The 20,556-nt window shown below is 33.5% G+C and overlaps 2 protein-coding genes across 8 annotated transcripts in view; both read left to right on the plus strand.

Moving 5' to 3' along the window:
- Positions 1-18,494, plus strand: part of LOC126896172 (uncharacterized) — a 30,142-nt gene extending 11,648 nt beyond the window's left edge. Inside the window, exons 10-11 of one of the 2 annotated variants that reach the window (XM_050668739.1) lie at positions 8,651-8,680; positions 18,373-18,494. In XM_050668739.1, coding sequence (XP_050524696.1) covers positions 8,651-8,680; positions 18,373-18,458 — 116 coding nt within the window. In that variant the 3' untranslated portion in view covers positions 18,459-18,494. Of the gene's footprint in view, positions 1-8,082; positions 8,376-8,650; positions 8,681-18,372 lie in introns of those variants that run through there. The other variant, XM_050668741.1, reaches the window with a different exon arrangement.
- The window catches only part of LOC126896168 (uncharacterized), a 101,920-nt gene that overhangs the window by 75,105 nt on the left and 6,259 nt on the right, over positions 1-20,556 (plus strand). The window lies entirely within an intron of this gene.

The raw sequence follows: 20,556 nt of genomic DNA on the forward strand, positions 1-20,556 counted from the left end.
TTAACCTGGCGCGAGAGGACCCTGAAGAGGAATCTCTACACGAATGGTCTCTGGCAACCGGCCGTCCTAACGGTAGTGTGAACGCAGCGTATACCGAGGACTTATATACGGTGCGTTCAATATCTCACGCAACGGAGGAGATAGGCGCAGTAAGACAAAGTTTACGCGATATATCTCTTAATACACGTATGGATGCGCGCATGTCTGAAGTGGAGAGAGCACTGTCTCGCATTACGCAAGAAATACGATCTCTTCAACATCAACCTGTGTCAAAATGTTTCGGAAATACTGCGTCCTTCAAACATATATCAAATTAAAGCTTTTTTTATGTGCTATAAAATGAAAAAAAAAAATTTATCCCGACACTTTTTCTTCTACATTTAAACAGCTGCCGTAGTTAAAAAAACACTATTTTTGTGTTAAAATTTTCGATTTTCGATTTTAAATTTTCAACTTAAAAACTTTTTTTTTCTAAACACATTATAAGTACATCATTCATTTGGCATACTTTATATTAAAATTGGACAATTTCCCCATATATAGGGGGCGTTCAAACTTTGAAATATTGTATAAAAAATAGAACTTTTTCAACTGAACTTTTGAAAATGTTACGGAAATACTGCCTCCTTTAAACGTATATCAAATTAAAGTTTATTTTATGTACTATAGAATTAAAAATAAATTTGTCCCGACGACCTATCTTCTATGCGCAAATTGCTACTGTATTCAAAAATATGCTATTTTTTTTATTAAAATTCTGAGTTTTGTATTTTATTTTATTTTAAAATATCTTATTAGGGTAAAATACTGACTTTCATGAATATTATATAATTTAATTGACATAGAATAAAGTTCATAAGACATACGAAATTAAACTTATTAAAATTTTAATTTTACTATGATGTGTTTTTTTTTTTTTTNATTTTTTACTTTTTTAAAGTCGAAAAAGTAATTTTTAAATTTGAGTTAGCTTAAATAGCCAATTTTATCATGCGACAAAAACAACGAATAGTTGCCGAATGGGTAACACCTGTATCTTTCACTCTTAGGGTACTAGGTTCAAGTCCGTCTGTGACTTTTAATATTTTGCATTTTTTTTTTTGAGTTAGAATATAATTTTCAAATCATTTGATATTTATCTCATTTAGATTCAATAACTTCAATAAATATAAAGGATCTTATTACTATAGTCTCCCCTCGTGAGATGAAATTTATATTCATGTTAATATTATTTTACTATGTGGTTCTTTTTGCGGCTACGATTTATTTTGTCAACTCTCACTAGACCTACTTTTTTCAACGATACGTCAAATGATTCATTTAAGTTTATGATATTTAAGTTAATGATTAGTTTAAGTTATTACTCTTAAAAATCAAAAAAATATTCCTTATTCAAATAAAAAGTAGCTTAACTAGATTTGTCCATACAAACAATNTTAATCAAATTTTATAATACGTTCAATTGAGTAAATCTTTTTAACAACTTTGTTTTGTTTGGTTCATTTAGTTAAAGTAAATCATTAGAATTAATTAAGTTCTGAATAATTCCATTGTAGAATCTTTTTAAACACCAAATGTTATTAGGAAATGATTACTATTATTTCTATTTCAGTTATCTATTACGATAAAAATGCAAAAAAATTGAATTTTTCTGAAAAATGTGCTGCAAATAGTAATTATAAAATTTCCTGATTGCATATTAATCTTAACAATTTCATTTTTTTCTATTTAATAATATCAATTTCAAACTTGTAAGTTGAGCTAAAAGTTATGGTAATATTTTCATTTTTTTTTTTTTATTATAAACATTCACTTTAAAGAACGAAATAAAAAAGGTTAAAAATTATTTTAACATATTAAAAATCAATATCAATAATAATTTGAAAACAATTCAATATAAAAATTATATAATATATAATTAAAAGAATTACTAATCTGGGTATAAACAAGGAAATGTAAAGATGATATATGCCAGTAATTAACAATAGTGTCATAAAAAAAACTTCGATGGTGCGCATGTTAAAATTTATAATATGTACAATTTATATGTATGGGCTGAAGTGACACGCGACATGCGACCGCGTCATACTTCCCTCCTAGTCCGACCGGTCGGCTATCCTCATGACGTAAGGTGACTGGTCTGCTGGTCTTTTCTCAAACTCAGAGAAGTCCGGAAATACAATTTGTGGGGCATTCAAGACCACGTTTTCTAGCTCCACTTCCATCTCGTCTGGCTGCATGAAGTCCATGCCCATGTGTGATAGATATCCCTGGGCTTCATCGACAAACACCACCGGAAAACTCGGTTAGGTTTCATCGGCTCCTGTCGCTCCTGCGACTGTTGCCTTGGCTGGTGTGCCCGCGGTTGTGTAGAACTGTCTCTCCGTCTCCGGTTGTGTCCTGTTTCGGTATGTTGTCCTCGATCCAATAGGCCTCAGTCGAAGGCTGCCCAAGGAGAGGTTGTCTCCTAAGCTTCCACATTTCGGTGCGTCGTATCCGATCCACAGTCCAATTGTCCGGTATACCACCGAAAGGCTCTCCTGTGAGAGCAGCTGCCTGGAGCATTAGTCTGCATACCTGCTGACGATCGCTGACGAACGTTGCTGTTTCAACAACTAGTTGGCGGGATGGGCGTAACGGGTGGTCCTCTCTTTGCTACTGGTGGTCGGTAATCCTGTAACAGAGAATAATTGTTAGCATTACCTCCCGAAGTGTCATGGTTCATGGCCGTATCAAGCAGCTTGAACTGACACTTACCATTGGTCTCAAACACTCCCTCACTTTGGCTTCTTGCCCAACAGTGGTGCTCCCTGTTAGCCTGTTCCGACGATTTCTTATTGAAAAAAGTATATTCGGAATACAGCTGTCTCAGTGACAACGTGGTTTGTCAACCAAGGCTGTATGAAGACCTTTTTTCAAACCCTAGTTTCGGCGTTCTATTATGTTTTATCTTGGTTGGTTAATTGCCGATGTCCATCCTTCTTTGCCCCACTTTGCTCCAGTGTTTTTTCCATTGTTTTGGAGACGAACTGTGTTCCATTGTCTGGAAGAAATACTCTAGCATAGCCGAAACGAGAAAAAAACTCTCTTTCTAGATTATTGGTGATCATCTTAACGGTCGCTTGACTAAGAAGGTATGCCTCCACTTATCTACTGTAGCAGTCTGTCGCTACAAGTAGGCAAGTCTTACCGCATTGAAATCTTGGGTACGGTCCCATTAGATCGATACAAACAACCTGTCATAGCTGTCGTGGTCACATCGGGTCGTCTTGCTTTCGGTTCAGCGGTATAACATAAGCACAAACGTGACACCTTGCGACATATTGACGTACCGACTCTCTTATACCGGTCCAGAAGAAACGATTGCTAATGCTCCGGTAAGTTTTTTTCCAACCTGGATGTCCGGCATTAACATGGTCGTGATACCTCCATAACAGGTGGTCTGACATGTCTGACGGAACGACGATAATCTTTCCGTCTGTTCTGATATTTACTTGGCCTTTTAGCAAAATACCAATTTGCAAGTAGTATTCTTGGTGTAAGCGCCGGTAAATTGGATTCTCACTCCAGAGTTTCCGGAAATACTGGGCCAAAGTTGCATCTTCGGCTTGCCAGTTTCTTATGTCAGACATAACTATATTTTCCTAGTAAGGGTCCTTTTTTATTACCCCTAGTTGACTTCGTTCAGATAATTCCCCGATCAACAATGGATTATGGTAGTTGTTTTCTAAATGATCTTCATCTACCGGATATTTCTCCACAAGGCTTCTTGATAGAGAGTCTGCTGTTTGATTTTCAATACCACGCACGTGCTGAATATCAAAGCTGAATGCTCCCAATTGTAACGCCCAGCGAGTCAACTTACTGTTGGTGTCCTGCGTGTGGTGTAACCACTTAAGCGCTATCCTGACCGTGAATAATAAATTTCCCGTCTAGGTAAGGCCGGAAGCGATTAACGGCCCATACAAAGGCTAGACACTCACGTTGTACGGCTGAATACCGTGTCTGAGCGGGAGAAAGTTTTCGGCTGGCGTATGAAATATTCCTTCTCTGGCCTGTTTCTTCCCGCTGAAATAGTACAACACCGACTTCTATCTCATTTGCGTCCGGTTGAATATAAAATGGTTGTCCTTGAAGTGGTGGACAGAGTCGGGGCGCAGAAACAAGAGCTTCATTTAGCTTCTGGAACGCCTCTTGCTCTTGTAACTTCCTTCGCCATTTAATCCCATGAGCCAAAAGGTCAGTTAGTGGAATGGTAAGTTCGGTGTAATTGGGAACGATCTGACTGTACCAACCGTATACTCCGAGAAACTTCTGTAGATCTTTGACTTTCTTCGGTACAAGAAATTCGGCGATTGCAGTTAATTTCTCCGGCTTCTGGTCAATTCCCATCAAATTCACTATGTGTCCAATAAAATTTATTCGAGTTACTCCAAAACTGCATTTTTTCGGTTGACATGTCAATCCATGTATTTGTAACCGTTCCAAGACTTGTTGTATATGGTTAAGATGCTCATCCATACTTACTGAGTAAATCACGATATTGTTTAAATACTCAAACACTAATTTACCGACGTATACACGCATAACATCGTTCACGTTGTAAAGTAGCCTGGGCGTTTTTAAGGGCGAAGTGCATTATATCAATTGGCAGGGGCCGATTTGTGTGCGGAACGCAGTGAGCGGTCTTGACTCCTGGGTCAAACTAACCTGCCGATAACCAGACTTTAGGTTGATGGTGCTGAAGATATTAGCACCACCCATTCTACGGACCATTTCGTGCAATTCGGGCATTGAATGTGTGTCAGATTCTGTTTTAAAATTCAGTCTCTGGTATTCCACGAATAATCGCTGGGATCCACATTTTATCTTGGTGAGAACTACTTCCTGTACCCATGTGGATTGTACAAGCTTGGTAGTCCCAAGCCACTTCTTGTTTCATTAAGACGTCATGACCTAGTACAACGTCACCGATAAGATGGTCGAGTACCGCGGCTCTGAATTGCACTTTAATGTCAGAGTCCTGTGCTGTGAACTCAGTATACTCATAAACTTTCAAAGTTCGGCTGTCAAACAATGTGATCATACTCGGTTCTCCATTTATTGGTTTACCAAACCGTGTGTTAATCACGGTAAAACACATGATCCGGTTGCTTGTGAATCAAGCAGAACCACCACAACTTTTGTCGCAAACTCTATTCCAATAGCCGGTAGTGGTACATTATACTTCTTCGATGCTCCGTTAGTTGTAGCTCTCTTACCGTTTTTTCCGGATCAACAACCTATTTCTCCGGTTGCGATTTCTTATTTGCCCATTTGAAGTTATTCCCTTCCGCGGAATACTTCTTTTGTTCAGGCCGCCGTTCCAGAGCAAAGTCCTCTACGTCCAAGTCGCTAGCCAGCTCTAACAGATCTTCCGTTGACCTTGGGCGTCTCACTTTTGCGTAATCCTGGTAGTCACTGCGCATGAGCCCTATGATTAGTTCAACCAACTCGTACTCTGTGAGTTTTGAGACGAGTCGACGGGCTAGCTGACTCTTCTCCATTATGAACTCCCCTTGGGATTGTTACTCACCTTGCTGAGCACTGTGGAGATCATTGCGTACTTGGGTAAGTATAGCAATGCTATTGAACCTCCTCAAAAATTGTTACCGAAACACTGTCCATAAGGGGGTTCAAGCAACGTATGGTACCCCACCAGTTACCTGTCTCTGCTTTTAACTGTGGGGCCAGCACGCGTACCCACTTCTGGTGCGATACGTTCGCTTTGATTAGAACTTATTCAGCCTCTTCAATGAAAGCGTTGGGGTCCTGTTGTTCTTACCGGAAAACTTCGGCAGAGAATTACGTGTCAACGTTAGACTATCGTGGGACAGTAACGACGTTTCGTTAAAAATAACGTGTCATTGCTCTCTGGTCCTATTGTTTGGAAGAAAATGACTTTCGGGTCGTTCTACTCCGTTAACACCTGTCGTTCCCTAATTTGAACCGAAAGTATTGTGTTTCTGACCAAAGAAACTCGAATTTTCACCGGAAAACTGTTTGTTCCATTGCTGTTCTCTCATAATCCAGCCTAATTCACCGGAGTAATTTGAATTTTTTTCGGGATAAGGGGGTACCGGATGTTTTCACGGGACGAATTTATTTTCTCACCGGAAAACTGTTTTCTGCGGTTCTGTTACACCGAAGTCCAGTGTATTCCATCAAAAAATTCATAATTTCTTCGATGCTCCGTTAGGGGGGATAGGGGGTCCTGATGAGCCGTTCGGTCGCAACTTTCTCGTACGGTCACGTGCTCACCTAACCAGATTTCTGGTATCCTGTCCGCCATAACTCGCCTAAGCGTGTGAAGTAGCAGTATGGTTCCCTTGTTGGTACTGCCAGGTACCCCTTTCACATTATTGATGTGCAGGTTGAATTGCGACGTCAAAGTGTCCACCTATATTTCCAGCCGGGCAATATGGTCGCGCTGGAGAGACACCGTGTTCTCAAGTACCTTAGTTTTGTCCTTATACTCGTCAAGGTACAAACATAAGGTCGTGTACATGTCCTGTGAGAAATTCCACTCAGTTTTATCGTTCTCATCATTATCCATTGCATTGTCAGCTCCGCTAGTCTGGCTTGTATTCCCTTTAGGGACATCTTCGCTCTGAGGGAGACAATTATTGGGTTGAACGGGGTAAAAGTTGAAACTCCCCACATTAACCCCTCCTTTTGAAGGTAGTCCTCCAGCCTGATCTTAAGATCGGTTTTCGATCCCTCAGTTGCGAGTCCCCGTAGCGTCCCTTGTTATTCCTTACTCGACAATTCGAGTATGGTCTTACCCGACATACTGGTTAATAACGTCGCAAATATAAAAATTAATTATAAATAAAAATAAAAGTAGGTCAGTGGAATGATAACGCGCTGATCGCGTGACGAGCCTGTGAGTTTGCTTAATATTTATTTTTAATACAACCACGTTAGAAGAATTTCCGTATAATAAGCCTATGATATATACCTTAACCCCAAAAATTAATAAGCTTATAACTAATTAAGTCTTAAAAATTTCTTTTACTGGGACCTACTAGACTTTTAGTCAGTTAAACCTGTATGTTCTCTATTTTGAAAATATTTAATTAAGCGTGCTAAAAATAATAATTGCTCTAATTAATTTAGTACTTAACATAATTACTTCTTAGTGTGAAAATAAGAATCCTTAATTGACTTCACCAATGTTAGATTTAAATGTTTATTTATGATAAATAAATAACATCGTGATTAGATATTAGTGAAAATATATTTTAAAATTAATATGTCCGTTTGGAGTACGTAAAAATGAACTAAGTTTTTCGGGAAGCAGTTAAACAGTCATGTTATATTATATTATATTTTATTATTACATCGCCGGACCGGTTCGCGTCGCGCGACCTTTCGGACGAGGTGAGGTAGCTGTGTCGCAATCGCCATCCAGCGGTATAGCCGGAAGTGTATTGCGACCACGTTAAGTTGATTAAAAAAAAATAGAATATCATGGGGTCGCGACTTAATTAGAAAAAGTAAATATGATATATGCCAGTTATTAACAATAGTGCCAAAAAAAAAGCTTTGATGGTGCGCATGTTAAAATTCATAATATGTATAATTTATATGAATGGGTTGAGGTGACACGAATAAGTCAACACATAGGTGTCTAGTATTCAACTGAATTAATTAACAAAAGATACCACCGATCGGCGATAACAATAACCGGTTCAAATACATATTAATAATTTAAATTTTTTAATTTCTATAATTTAAAATTTTAACAGAATATTAAATGATTGTAAATTATTTGCTTAATTGCTTCATCGGCCGATTTAACATAGTAGAACAACCATGAGATTTCTATTTAAATATTGTAATACAATTTACGTGTTTTTATTTGATAAAGATTAAAATAAAATAGACGTTTCAGAACCAAAAAAAAAAAGCTTATTGTCCCTTGTATACTATAAAAAATTTATTTAGGATGAACGTTTTTAAAATGTCATTTTTTACAGTATGGTATTTTTAAGATATTTTTTAAAATTTCTAAAATTGAGGGATTTTACAAATTTTCAGGTTCAATTAGATAAAAATCGGGATGCATAATTCAACAAATTCGATCCAGTGAGAACTGAGAAATTTTATGGTCAGACATAAAAAAAATCACACACCATCACAAAACCTTATCAGCTTTCCACTGCGCCCCTTTAAATTTCGTTAAAAGTTAAATTGGCAAAATTACACTAACTAAAGAGATAATTAGTAGCAAATGACTTATAAAATATTATAGACATAGGATAGACAAATTTTTGGTAGCTAAATGTAATTTTTTCCTTCCTAAATTTTATTTATACAACAATACTTTTAATTAAGCAAATATTTTTGAACTATTTAAAAAAAAATGTTTTTATAAATTTTTGCATATTTAACGATGTATACCATTAATATACGCTATATAGTCGTTAAATGTGCAAAAAGTAATACGTTAAAAGAAATTCAATTTAAAATCTACTTGTTTTCAGTAAGTTAATAAATAACTAAATTTAACTTAACTTATAGACTTGTTTAAATCAACCCTTAATATTCATAGACAATAACTGAATTTAATTATAATTTAATTTGAAATTGTTTAAATAAAATTTAGACTATTTATTGGCGAATATAATCATTAATGGTAAAGTATACTTATTAATAAAAAATATCATAACTACATTATTACTTAAAATATAGTATGAACAAAAGTATCGTGTTTATGGCAAAACCGTGTAACTAAACGTTTTAAGATTTTATTTTTTACCAAAAATAATTATTTAACATATTTTAAGCCGTTTTCAAATAAAAAGTTTTTATTTTTCTTGAGACAATGAAATATTTTTAAGTCTATTAAAAACTGTGTAGTAAACTTAATAAACATTTGAAACTAAAAGATTTGTATTTTACAGTAATAATCAAACTATTTTGATATAATAATCATAATATTTGACCAAAAATTGAATAACAGAGACCTCTATTTGTTTTTTAATGTATTTTTGGTCACAATACTAAAAACACGTTGAGTCATTAGTAAAATATTTTTAAAAATTTTAAATTTTCACAAAATGCCTATTTTAATGTGTATAATAAAGTTAAAATAGTTCTCATAAAATTTCAAAGTTATATATTTATTTTATTTACCTTAATATACAAGATGATTTATTTATCATAACCGACTCAATTACTTGCAGAATAAATATAATTTAAATATTTTAGCTTCGATGCGAAGCTGAGAAGGAATTGGTTTTAATTTTTAGTTAGTTTTAGTTATTATCGAGGTGGACATAATGCCCATGCATTCAGACCTCTTGGTTCATTGTGCGCACTTCATACCGAATTGTCTTGATTCGGTTGACCCACCTAAGTGTTATCACCAAAGTGTTTATACATTACCAACCATAAAGTCACCTCTAAAGATGACCAAAGAGTCCTGTCTTTCTGACGAAATTAAGTATCTCTCTGGATTTTAGGTTTTTAATATCTTCTTTTTCAGGAAAAGGTTTAGTTTGATCTTAGTGTGGACAAAGCTTCACATTCGCACATGATGTGAAAGAGTCTTCCTCTTCTATTCCACACTTCCTGCCAATGGTGATTCCGATACCCCCCTTGCGTTAAGATGCTTAAGCAGGTGACCATGTCCTGTCAGTATACCAGTCAGGATGCTTATTTGATGTCTAGTCATGCTATTAAGATTACCCAACAGTAAACCAGGGGTCTTGATAAACATTTTAGATTGTCTAGGTACTACCAAGTACTTTCAGATTTTCCTGTGTTGTTCTATGCGCCAATTCTTGGGTAGAGCTTAGAGCGATTGCTTAGTGAGTCTTACCACTGGTTCTAGTCCAACATAGTTGTTCTCTGCTCCTTTCTTGGCTAGAAAGTCAACATTCTCATTCCCAGTGACACCGTTGTGTACCGGTACCCACGCTAGAGTAGCTAGTGATTTGAAAGTTTCCCTGCATTCGAACCAGTTTTGAATTCACCTGATCGTTACAGAGTGCCTTCAAAGCCGCTTGACTATCACCTAAGGTAGTTATCTTCCTTTTTTTGCACACCAGCAGGTTCTGAGCCCCTACCAGTATCGCCATCACCTTTATTTGGAACACAGAGGGTGTTGTGCCCAATGACATAATGACATTTATTCGTGGCTTTAAACCCCAAATTCCAGCACCTACCTTTCCTGATTTTTTGGATCCATCTGTATATATCACAAATCCTCCTTTTTCAGTCAGGTGGTTAATATTCCATTCTCTACATGTAGTGATCTCCACTTTGTAGGGAATGTTATTCTTAAGAACCGGTTTGATATAGTCCAAGGGGTATTCCAAAAAGCCCTGGTCTATCTCTTTTAGTATTTTATCATGTTCTGTTGTATCACTCTCCAAAGTCCACATACCTAAGTTGTAGAATCTTAGTGCTGTGGATTGGCGTGAGCCTCTAGATGCAGAGGAGGCAATCCAATTAGTGCCTCTAATGCAACCGTCGGTGTAGTTCTTAATGCTCCAGTGATGGCTATGGCAGCTATTCTCTGTATGCGACTAAGTTCTTTCCTAGCTGTAATGAGTGCTGTTCTGGTCCACCAGACTAGGGCACCATACAATATCATAGGTTTAATCACTGATGTGTACGACCAATACATAACTTTTGGTTTAAAACTCCATGTCTTTCCCAAGGCTCTACTGCAATTCCACAATGTGGTCATTGTTTTTTTTTTATTCTTGACTCAACATGTGATTTCCATTTTATCTTACTATCCAAGATAATACCTAAGTATTTTACTTCCGATTTTAAGCTAATTTCTTGTCTATTTAGAGTAAGAGTGTCAAGACTGTCTAGTCCTATTCTCCTTCTCGTGAACATAACAACCTCTGCTTTATTTGGATTAACAGATAAACCGTACTTAGTACACCATATCTGTATAGTGTTAAGTTTCTGTTGTGCTAAGTCTATAATAGTGTCTGGGAATTTACCCACCACTGCTATAACCAAGTCATCCGCATAGGCTTGTGCATAACAATATTTGTTTAACTCTCTAATAAGCGAGTCCAATACTAGACACTATAGCAAGGGGGATAGAACCCCGCTTTGTGGGCATCCCTGTTTAACACTTTTGATTACTTTAGTCTCATTGAGCTGTCCCAAAATGGAGCGTTCCTTAAGCATGGATTCTATCCACTTAATAATAAGTGGTTCTATTCCATGCTGTTGTGCAGATTCACACATAGCATCGAAGGGAGTATTGTCAAAAGCCCCTTCGATGTCCAGGAATATACCTACTGCATACATTTTATTCTCTACAGCTTTCCCTATCTTAGTAGTTAAGCAGTGTAGAGCTGTATCAGTAGATTTCCTCATTTGATACGCATGTTGGTTTTCATGTAAAGGGTTCTCCTTAAGAGGCCACTCCTTGATGTACCTATCAATAAGTTTCTCCATAGTCTTAAGAAGAAATGAACTAAGACTTATTGGCCTGTAGAATTTTGCTTCATAATAGTTAGTCCGGTTATGTTTGTTTGGTCCATTCCTTAGTGATCGCAGAAGTCTAGTTGCTATAGGGAGTTGTTGTATATCCCCACAGAACTTCTTCCAGCTTTCTCTTTTGGACTTTTTCAATGCAGATTTGTAGTTCCTTTGGGCGTCCTTATAGGATTNACTTTTTCAATGCAGATTTGTAGTTCCTTTGGGCGTCTTTATAGGATGCCCAGTATTGTTCCAAACCTGATTTCATTGCTTTATGTAAGAGCTTACGTGAACTCTTTCTTAATTTGGACACGTTAGTATTCCACCAAGCTACGCCCTGCCCTATACCTTTCCTTTCTATTAATGGACAGTTTTCTTTGTAAGCCGAGACAATGGAGTCCTGTAGCATATTTACAGCCTTATCAGTACTCTGTCTCGATCCTAATCTAAACTGTAGGTTATTCAGGTCACAAGAGAGGTGCCCTGTAGTTGTCTCAGTTTGTTCTTTTCGGGTTCCTATAGTACTCCGTCTCAAATTTTTTAATTTCCAAAGTGAAACGTAAGTACCTATATTCAGAAAGAGAAGGTTTGGAGGACACTCTCCACCCTTTTATCTTTTGAAATAACCCTTTTGAACAAACTGTCAGATCAATGACTTCCTTCCTGTTCCCGATAACAAAAGTAAGTTCACTACCGTTATTCAGTATACTTAGGTCTGTAGTCAGCAATAGATCCATTATAATCTCTCCTCTTTGGTTGATGTTACTGCTCCCCCAAATAGTGTGGTGTGCATTAGCATCCATACCTAGGATTAGTTCTAATTTTTCATTTTTGCAATAATTAAAGNGGATTAGTTCTAATTTTTCATTTTTGCAATTATTAAAAAGCATAGTTATGTCCCTACCTAACTACCTCATATGGTAGGTATCCTGAAGCTACTATAATATTTTTACTATCATTTAGTGTTACTTTAATAATAGTCAAGTCTGCACTTGATAGATTAAGTATCAGACTGGCTTTATCTATATTATCAGCCAAAATGCAAGTTCTTGGTTTATCTGCTTGTTTATAAAACAGTTTAAAATTCCTTAGATTTAGCCCCTTAATCTGGTCCATGATTCCCGAATAAGTGCTATTTGTAAAGGTATCGTATGCCTCTCAGTTAGGATCCATAGTAATACACTACTGGCCCCTTTACTGTGATGCAGGTTTATTTGCTTGAATTGAATTCTATTGTCAGCCATTCAGAAAAAACTGATGTTGACGCCTGAGAAAGCACGCTATACTGGGTGTGATACAGGTGTCTGAAACAGTCCCTGTGTCATACAGCCCCCTCTGTGGGTGGTGTCCCCCCGCCGACCACAGGTGGCGACCGTACCTTGGATTCGCTCTCCACATTTCCCTTTGAATCCGTGGAAAGGTTTCCCTCAGCTGTGGTCCTTATTGAGAGTGGCGGTTTCCGGGTCTCTTTCCCTTACGTAACACACTTCCTCCCTTACCCCTTTCGAGACAGAAGTAAAGTGTATCCGTTTGTTCGTTACCTCCTTTTCCGAGTGACACTGGTGATTCCTCAGCTTTCCTTTTCCCAGATAGTGGTTTTACTATGATGTTTTTTTAGCTTTGATCCGAGGCTGAGAAGGTATTAATTTTACTAAGATGTTTTTTTAGCTTCGATGCGAAGCTAAGAAGGTATTGGTTTTACTAAGATGTGTTTATTTTTTTTTTTTTTGTGTCTGTAACCACTTTTTCTCAGCTCTCACCGAACCGATTTCTTACAATGATACGTCAAAAGATCACAAATGATATCTAGTCAAAGATATTATCCTCAAAAATTGAAAAAAATTCCCTCGTTCCCCGTAAATGGGGGAAACCTCCAAAAAAAATACAAATTTAAAAATTGCTAATTTTCAAAATTTTTTCAATTTTTTTTTACTTAAAAGTGCCATAACTTTTTCAAAAATGAACAAATCAATAAATTTCTTTTTTATATAGATGCATAATATCATTACCTTTCATTTGGTATATTTTTTTTATAAATTTAACCCTTAACCTGCACACAAGGGGGGATTTAAAATGACAACTTTTTTACAAAAAATTTACTTTTTCAACTTAATTTTCCGGAAAGTCTGACACTTTTATATATATCTTAAATTAAAGCTAATGTAATGTACTTTATTATTAAAAAAAAATTTGACCTCTGGACTTGTCTTCAAGGAGAAAATGGCTACCAAATGCTATTTTTGTGTGAAAATTCTCGATTTTATTTTTTACATTTTTAACTTTATAATGATATAACTTATTGAAAAGTTTATGGAACAACATAATTTTTTTATGAGAAATAATATTTTTTAATAATCCCTTTATCATTTGACATACTTTATCTTAATCAGGATATTAATAAGGAACTAGCAGATCATGTAGCTTTTGGAATAATCCATCATTTTTTTAAAATTTAACACTATCTAAAGATTTGCTACGAAGCATTTTTTTGGTAGTGATTTTAATCACTGTCAGATATCATTTTAATTGATCCAACTATGCAACGTTACGACTGTGCCGTGATCCCCCTGTGCTGGGTTTTTTTTCTGTGTCTGTTGACACTTTTTCTCAGCTCTCACCGAACCAATTTCTTTCAATGATACGTCAAAAGATCACAAATCGTATCTAGTCGAAGACATTACCCTCAAAAATTGAAAAAAATTCCCTCGTTCCCCGTAAATGGGGGAAACCTCCAAAAAAATTACAAATTTAAAAATTGCTAATTTTCAAAATTTTTTCAATTTTTTTTTACTTAAAAGTGCCATAACTTTTTCAAAAATGAACAAATCAATAAATTTCTTTTTTATATAGATGCATAATATCATTACCTTTCATTTGGTATATTTTTTTTATAAATTTAACCCTTAACCTGCACACAAGGGGGGATTTAAAATGACAACTTTTTTACAAAAAATTTACTTTTTCAACTTAATTTTCCGGAAAGTCTGACACTTTTATATATATCTTAAATTAAAGCTAATGTAATGTACTTTATTATTAAAAAAAAATTTGACCTCTGGACTTGTCTTCAAGGAGAAAATGGCTACCAAATGCTATTTTTGTGTGAAAATTCTCGATTTTATTTTTTACATTTTTAACTTTATAATGATATAACTTATTGAAAAGTTTATGGAACAACATAATTTTTTTATGAGAAATAATATTTTTTAATAATCCCTTTATCATTTGACATACTTTATCTTAATCAGGATATTAATAAGGAACTAGCAGATCATGTAGCTTTTGGAATAATCCATCATTTTTTTAAAATTTAACACTATCTAAAGATTTGCTACGAAGCATTTTTTTGGTAGTGATTTTAATCACTGTCAGATATCATTTTAATTGATCCAACTATGCAACGTTACGACTGTGCCGTGATCCCCCTGTGCTGGGTTTTTTTTCTGTGTCTGTTGACACTTTTTCTCAGCTCTCACCGAACCAATTTCTTTCAATGATACGTCAAAAGATCACAAATCGTATCTAGTCGAAGACATTACCCTCAAAAATTGAAAAAAATTCCCTCGTTCCCCATAAATGGGGGAAACCTCCAAAAAAATTTTTTCATGAAAAGTAGCATTTATATATATCTTTCATTCGACATACTGTTTTTTTAATTCAGACTGTAATAAATATTTAGCACTTACAGTGGCGTATTTTGAATGATTTCTCGGGGGGTGTCCAACATTTAATGAACCTCGCAAACGAAAATTGTAAAAATGTTTATTGACGTAAAAAAAAACTTACTATTTTTCAAATTACTATATTGGGAATTGACAAGTAATTTGAAATTTGAAACTTTGGTATATGTCATAAAAAAGAAAATAAAGGATATTAATTATAATAATAAAAAGAATGAAGAGATGAAGGAAATAAAATAATTGGCTATATGTGTGATATTTATATTTTTTATAATTAAGAAAGAGGAATAATAATAGAATATAGATGTTATATTACTTAATACTGATAAGTGATAACCAAACTTTTTTTTTTTAATTACTTTTTAAATTGTTGTGAAGATACAACGATATTAAGATCTATTTTAATATTTCATGATCTTTATTTCTTATATTTTTATATTTTAAAGATTATAGTAAAATTAACAATTTTTGAACTTTAAAACTAAATTTATAATATAAGGTCTAGGCATCTTTTCTTTTTACTTAGATTATCAATTACTTCACTGGTATCAATGCCAACTTCTATGTTAATGGCCAGCATAACCAAACCATTTAAACACACCTGTATTAAAAAAAAAAACTTAAAAAATCATTATTATAAAATATTAAATTCACCAATATTAATTTACTTGTGACAATGTGTTTCGCAAGTATGTCTTTATTCTTTTCAAATTAGAAAACGACCTCTCATTAAATGCAGTTGATACTGGTAAAGTTGCAAAATCTGTAAGAGTTTAAATACATTTGGATAAATTTGGCTATTGCATAAAACTATTGCTTCCATGGCATTTCTTGGTGTATTTGATGATTTAATACTTTCTAAACGTCTTTTCCATAATTTGAACTCTGCCAGTAACACAGATTCTTCGCATTCATTTAAGTCAAACATGTACATTTGCGCCAAACGTAAGAAGTGAGCTTCATTTTCGTCTGTTGAAATTGATGATTTGAAGTCCAATAACAACATTTTTTGATTAACAAACCTTAAATTTAGTTGATCTATAAATGTATCTAAGTAAGGAATAAAAAAAGCAACTCGAAAATATGACTCTGGTAAATTTGTCTCAATATTTACTCTTTTCGTTCGTCTTCCTATAATATGTGGTATGGAAATATTTGTATCTAGTTTATTTGATAAAGTCAATGCATTTTCAAAAATTTTATGAAATTCAGACTCAGCATTCGATCTTAAAGTATGAAGTTCTTTTATTGTATCTTCCATAAGATCCATAGCTTCACCTAGATCAATATTTATTCTTTGACGTTGTTTTGAAAGAGGTAACCCAAAACTAAATACTTTATTCACAATAAGTAAACAAATAATAAAATCTCCTTTCAGTATTGATGTTCGTAGATTGCTTGCTTGTGATGATGTTTCAGTAACACTCCACTTCGAAATTATAAATAACGATTCAATTACGTACTCAAAAAGCTCAAGAAAATCATTGACAGCATGAAAACGTTCAACCCATCTAGTCGCACATAATCGTTTTAATGTTTTTTTTTGTAATACATTCTTGGCTTTCTTCGATTTGACTTTTCAACACATCTTTTCGCTTCGCGTATATAAAGAAATCTCTAACTTTAGATATTGTTCCTAAACAATTTCATGTTTTTTGTATAGAACATGAATAAGAAATAGCAAGGTTTAAAACATGAGCAGCACAATGAACATACGTCACAAGCGGGTACTTTGGCGAATAATAGCTTGAGCTCTGTTAAATTGACTAGACATAGAAGCACATCCATCGTAACCCTGTCCTCTAAGGTATTTTGTATCTACACCAAATGAATGTAAACTTTGTATAATAATATCGGTTAAACCTTTTCCAGTAGTATCTGTCGTAGACACAAACTGAAGAAATTCTTCCTTGATAATCATATTTTTAACATCTAAATATCGTGCACACAAAGATACTTGTTCGATTCCACCAATGTCAGCTGTTTCATCAGCAAGTATTGTGAAACATCTTTGGGCATTTATGTTTGTTACGATTTTATTTAAAATAATTTTATTGCAGGATTCAATTATTTCATTTTGAAGTGTTGCACTTGTATATTTTATTGTTCCTTCAGCTTCCAAAAATGATTTTAAATGTTTATCTCCTTGGGCTCTATATCTTAATATTTCTCTAAAATTTCCCTGATTTTCTTGGATAAGCCTGTCATTTTCTTGTTCAACAATAATTTTCCCAGAATCTCGATGTCCTCTGAGAGAAGAATATTTTGTTTACCACATAAAATTACGGTTTGAATTATTGGAGTTATATTTTTTCGATTTTTTCTAATTAGTTCAGCTCTTCCAGTTTCTATTTTACACGTTATAGATTTCTCAGGATGTTTTACAACATCCATAAAGTTATCTGAACTTAACACACACGTTTTATGGTAATCCTTGTTAGGATGTTCTTTGAAATCAACAATAGCATTTCTCCAATTATCATATTTTTTTTTTTACTAATACACCTAAGATTTGTCCGTTATTTTCATTTGATTTGGAAAAAGCTACACAGATTCGACAAAAAGCACCATTTTCTTTTATCGAGTATACCAACCAAGGGAATCTTAATAGACATGAATACTGGAACTTTAAGTATTTTGGTTTATTTTGAACTTTATACAGTTTTTGTGGGAATTTGAATGATATATTTGTCATCCAAATTTTCGTCATAACAATTAAGATATCTTCGTTCGATAATTTACGGTTAATATAAAATTCAATATCATCTGGGTTTTTTTATTATTATTAACTCAAAAATTTAAAACTTTAAATGTTTATATTTAATAAACAAATAAAGTTATATTAAAAATTCAAATGTCCTTTACTATTAATATAAAAAATCAAAAATTTTATTAAATTAAAATTATGTATTTTCATTTAAAAAACAAAGTTGACACCCTTACAAGGCATAAGGGATGATTATAAAAAGTATTAAATGGTTACTAATTCCAGAATAATGTGTAACAAAAGAAAACAAAAAAAAAATGTTTAAATTCTATTAATTCTGCAAGTAATTGAGTGGGTTATGATAAAAAAGTCATTGTGTGTATACTATATATATTTTGTAATATAATTTTTATATAATATTATAAATAAAAATCATATTTCATATAATTATATTATAGTAAAGTATTACTTTTTTTTTTTATACAGAACAATTTAATCTGGATATATTTGTGCAATTTATGTCTGTAAATTATCATAAAACGTTTGGTAAGAAAAAACTAAATCAAATCTGACATTGGAAGACTATATGGTATTTTTACTTATTAGTTAACATACAATCATATTACAATTACTACCATTATTTATTCTTAAAAAATATATATCATAAATGAAATAATATATTCGAAAGGATATAGAAATTTTTTCATTTCTTCGAATAAATTAAACCGAAATTTTTTGCACTTTTCAAATATGTACAAACATATTAAGTAAAATTAAAACTATATTAAAAATATTATTAATTTAAAAAACTAAAAAATATTAAACTCAAAGCCACAAAAAATTAATGAAAAGTCGCGGATACGTAATTCGGAAACAATGCTACCATTATCAACGCTAAACACATACTGACACCCCGACTAGAGAAAACTCCCTTATATACCCCTAGTGACCTTATCACCCAGTGACGTCATCACTAAGTAATATTATCACATTTTGCCAGTTAACACAAGTTTAATAATGAATTTTTCAGTGGGCCATGATCCCAATTAATTAAATTGTTTTTATTTTTAAACATTTCTATTGCTTCTCTGATATTAAGTTCTTTGTAATTATTTACGTTTTTAATTAGTTTTATGGTTTTAATGGAGTGATTATGTGTCAATAAATGTTCAGCCACTGGAGATTTCTCAACTTCTTGATTTTTAATATTTCTTAAGTGCTCTTTAAACCTGACCCCTATATTTCTTTTTGTTTGTCCTACGTAACATTTATTACAACTTTCANTTTTTTGTTTGTCTTACGTAACATTTATTACAACTTTCACATTGTATTTTATAAATGCCTGATTTCTCCCTTCATCTACCTTATCTTTAGGGTTACCTAATAAATCTCTTAAATTATTACTCTTAGATGTTACCAAAGTAATACCAAAATTCTTAAATATTTTAGTTAATCCATTTGAGATGCCCGGATAAAATAAAATTGGTGATCTAATTACTTTTTGTTCCCCCTCGCTGGAGAGTGTACTAGCTGCCCTNTTCCCCCTCGCTGGTGAGTGTACTAGCTGCCCTCCTTTCTTTTTTCCACTTTTGTTTTCGGACTAATTTTGAAATTATGTTTTCGTTATACCCATTAAATTTAGCTATTTCTTTTATAACCACCAATTCTNTATTAAATTTAGCTATTTCTTGTATAACCACCAATTCTTTATCATAATCTATTTTATTCATCGGAATATTAATTAATCTGTAAACTATACTATTAAAAGCTGACAATTTGTGTTGCCAGGTGTGGTTCGATGTGTTCGGAATGTATCTGAACGTGTGTGTGTTTTTCCGATAAATTTCAAAATTTAGTTCCCCCTCTGTTCTTTTAACTAATAAATCCAAAAAAGGCAATTTTCCCTCTACTTCTTGTTCATATGTAAATTTAATCGATGGGTAAAACGAATTTAAATGTTGTATGAAAACCCCCATATTAAAATCTTTATTTATAACTGCAAAAATATCATCTACATACCTAACCCAAATTTTTGGAAAATCACCATAAGTGTATTTTAAATTTGTTTCAAACCTACTCATGAAAAGTTCTGCTAAAAATGGTGATAGCGGATTTCCCATTGCTGTGCCCTCAGTTTGCTCATAAAATTTATTTTGAAACTGAGAAATATTTTGACTCATACATAACTTTGTTAAATTAATAAGCTCATTTATTTTATCCTGTTCAATGTTTTGGTCCTTTAGCCAGTCTTTAAGAAAATCAATTGTTATATTTATTGGAATATTCGGAAATAAGGCAACTACGTCAAAAGAAATTAACCTGTCATTATTTTGAATGGTATAACTAGATANTAAATTAACCTATCATTATTTTGAATGGTATAACCAGATAAATGTTTAACTAAGCCAATATTATTTTTAACTGAAAAGCTATCGAATTTTTTGAAAGATGAAAATACCCTTACTAGGTGTTTAGCCAAATTTTAAGTCGGAGCATTAATATTCGACACAATAGGTCTCATAGTACTTCCTGGCTTATGTATTTTTGGCAAAGCATATAGTTTAGGTATTTGAGGGTTTGAAATTTTAATGAAAAACCTGAACTTTTCTTCGATTATTAATTTTGAACTATTTATGACGTTTGTAGCCTCCCTTATCATTTTACTTAATG

Source organism: Daktulosphaira vitifoliae, unplaced genomic scaffold (assembly GCF_025091365.1).
Source record: "Daktulosphaira vitifoliae isolate Bord-2020 unplaced genomic scaffold, ASM2509136v1 Scaffold_1, whole genome shotgun sequence".
In the NCBI taxonomy this organism is placed as follows: Eukaryota; Metazoa; Arthropoda; class Insecta; order Hemiptera; family Phylloxeridae; genus Daktulosphaira; species Daktulosphaira vitifoliae.